The 2,186-nt window shown below is 51.9% G+C and overlaps 1 protein-coding gene across 4 annotated transcripts in view; it reads left to right on the top strand.

The window, feature by feature from the left end:
• Positions 1–624, top strand: part of Tex35 (testis expressed 35) — a 12,061-nt gene extending 11,437 nt beyond the window's left edge. Inside the window, exons 8-9 of one of the 4 annotated variants that reach the window (XM_032915215.1) lie at positions 170–213; positions 514–623. In XM_032915215.1, the coding sequence (XP_032771106.1) occupies positions 170–213; positions 514–574 (105 nt within the window). In that variant the 3' untranslated portion in view covers positions 575–623. Of the gene's footprint in view, positions 1–169; positions 214–510 lie in introns of all 4 variants that reach the window. The other 3 variants (XM_032915214.1, XM_032915213.1, XM_032915212.1) reach the window with 3 other exon arrangements.
• Positions 625–2,186: the final 1,562 nt, after the last annotated feature.

Below are 2,186 nucleotides of genomic sequence, written 5' to 3'. Positions count from 1 at the left end.
GTGAGTCTTAAGCCACGATTGTGCAGTCAACCCTTGGAAGTTCCCGCTCCCGGGTTCTGCTCAGTTACTCTGTCCTTTCCTATAGCAAATCCTGATGAGGTGCCCAGCAGGCTGGCCAACTTGAACCAAGAAAAAATGATCTTTCTTGTGCCGTTTCTGTCCTCTGCAGGAGAAATGTTTGTTGTGTGCCCTAAAGACCACCTGCAATCAGGGGTAGGTAGATCCACACAAGACGCGCCTTCTCTCAGTCGGGTGTCTTGTTATCCCCAAGGGAGCGTGCTTCAACCTCCTTTTGCAGCAACCCCCATCTATGGTTGTACAGGGAACAGGGACTGTAAGTGAATTCTGCCACCCAGCGTAACCACCCAGGCATAGAGGATGTGGCACCAGGAGAGAGGATTTGGGTGGCCAAGCCTAAGGTTGCTGTCCACAAGCTTGCCCGGTGGGGAGGGTGTGCCTTTAGCCGCAGCCTCAGCCTGGCCCCAGGTCCCCCGCATTTCTTCTTCCCAGCAGGAGACCTTCACACCATGCCTGGGCGCCTTTTTCACCCTTGTCATCTGGAGCTGCTTTCTGATTTATATCTATTTTACCCTTGACGAGATGGAGTATGTCATTCCAACCTAACCTAACCACGGAGCAGCTCTGGTTCATCATCTCCTGACTCTTGTGAGCTGCACAACAGGGTTTCTGCCCTCTTAAACACCCTCCCACCCCCCACCCCTGCCCAGGCTTCCACCTGGAGATTAAAGACTTTCGTTTAAAAGAAAAGGACTGCGGCGGCCAGTTTGAGTACCAGCCCAACATTTGGGTGCCTGGTGGATTCCTTTCTTGTTCTAAATCGGCATATTTCAAACCCCAACTCCTCTTCCCCTCCCCGTTGGCTAGTGGGACATCTCAGGCTTGCCCCTCTCTCCACTCCCCTGGGACCTAAAGAGTCCCAGGTCACAGCCCCAAGGCAACCCCAAAATAAAGAGCATCAGCCTGTGTAGACTCAGACACCCACCTGCTGCCCTGCCTACTGATCCCCCACAACCTGCAGTGTTTCCTGGATGTCACGGCTAACAAAGGCAACCTCTGAGCCTCAAGTCTGACGGGACTGTGCTGCTCCCTTCTGAGGGGTGATCACTGAGCAGTTGGGTGCTCTTCTTGGGTTCTGGTGAGGTTTGCCTGCTTTCCCTCTGATGGCTTTTCCTGCTTCTCTCCCTCCCTCCTTCCCTCCCTCCCTCCCTCCTTCCCTCTCTCCCTCTATTCCAAAAAAGCAATGTCCTTTCAAAGACCTTCATAAATTGGAGATGAGATGGACTTCATGATGCTTTCTGGGATCACTTGGGAGAGCGAAGTAGGTGGATTTTTATGAGTTCAAGGCCAGCCTGGTCTACAGAGTGTTTTCTAGGCCAGCCAGAGCTACACTGTGAGGCCCTGCCTCAAACAAACAAAACAAGTCGTGCCCACCTTGAGTCCCTAAGTAAGGAAAGATAAAACTGGTCGCTAGCTTAGAATGAGAAAGTGGTAATTCAGTGCTTATCCCATGGCGGGTCCCACTCTTTGGCTTTGGTTTGAGAGGTCTCTGTGTCCACTGCACACCAACCCTTCCGTCTTTCTCCTTTGCTGGATGCTCCCCCTTGTAGACAGTTTGCTAATCCTCCAGTTTTGTACTGACAGAGGAGTAACGCCAGCGCATCTGGTGCCTAGGGTACACATTTTAAAACAAAACCAAAACACAATGTGGGCCTTGTTATTTCAAGGAGTTTGTGGTCTGAAAGGAGCTACGGTGAACACAGGCCACATGCTATACATTATAGAGAAGCCTTAGTAAATAAAGCACGGCAACCAAACAGGAGACCGTAAACCAAACAGGAGACCGTAGAGCTAGCCTGGTCCTTGTTCCTGCTCTTCACCATTAACATCACCCGGAATAACTTACAGTGGCAAGAAATGAGTGTTGCTTTGCTAGGAACAAAGTGTCATCGGTGTTGCCGTACAAATTAAAAAGGAACGTTTTCTATCAGTCCCCAGGAGCCAGATCCGCTCGCTCCGGCCTCTACTCTGCCACGAGGTCCGAAGCCGCCCTCTCGGGCAGTCCCCTAGGCGGTAGTTACCATGCCTGGCGCACACAAACACACACCCAGACACACAGACACACAGACACACCTCCTCCTGCGGGCCCTTGCACGTTTTCACCCCTT

Source organism: Rattus rattus, chromosome 10, assembly GCF_011064425.1.
Source record: "Rattus rattus isolate New Zealand chromosome 10, Rrattus_CSIRO_v1, whole genome shotgun sequence".
Classification (NCBI taxonomy): Eukaryota; Metazoa; Chordata; class Mammalia; order Rodentia; family Muridae; genus Rattus; species Rattus rattus.
This window is presented reverse-complemented; position numbering and strand designations above follow the sequence as displayed.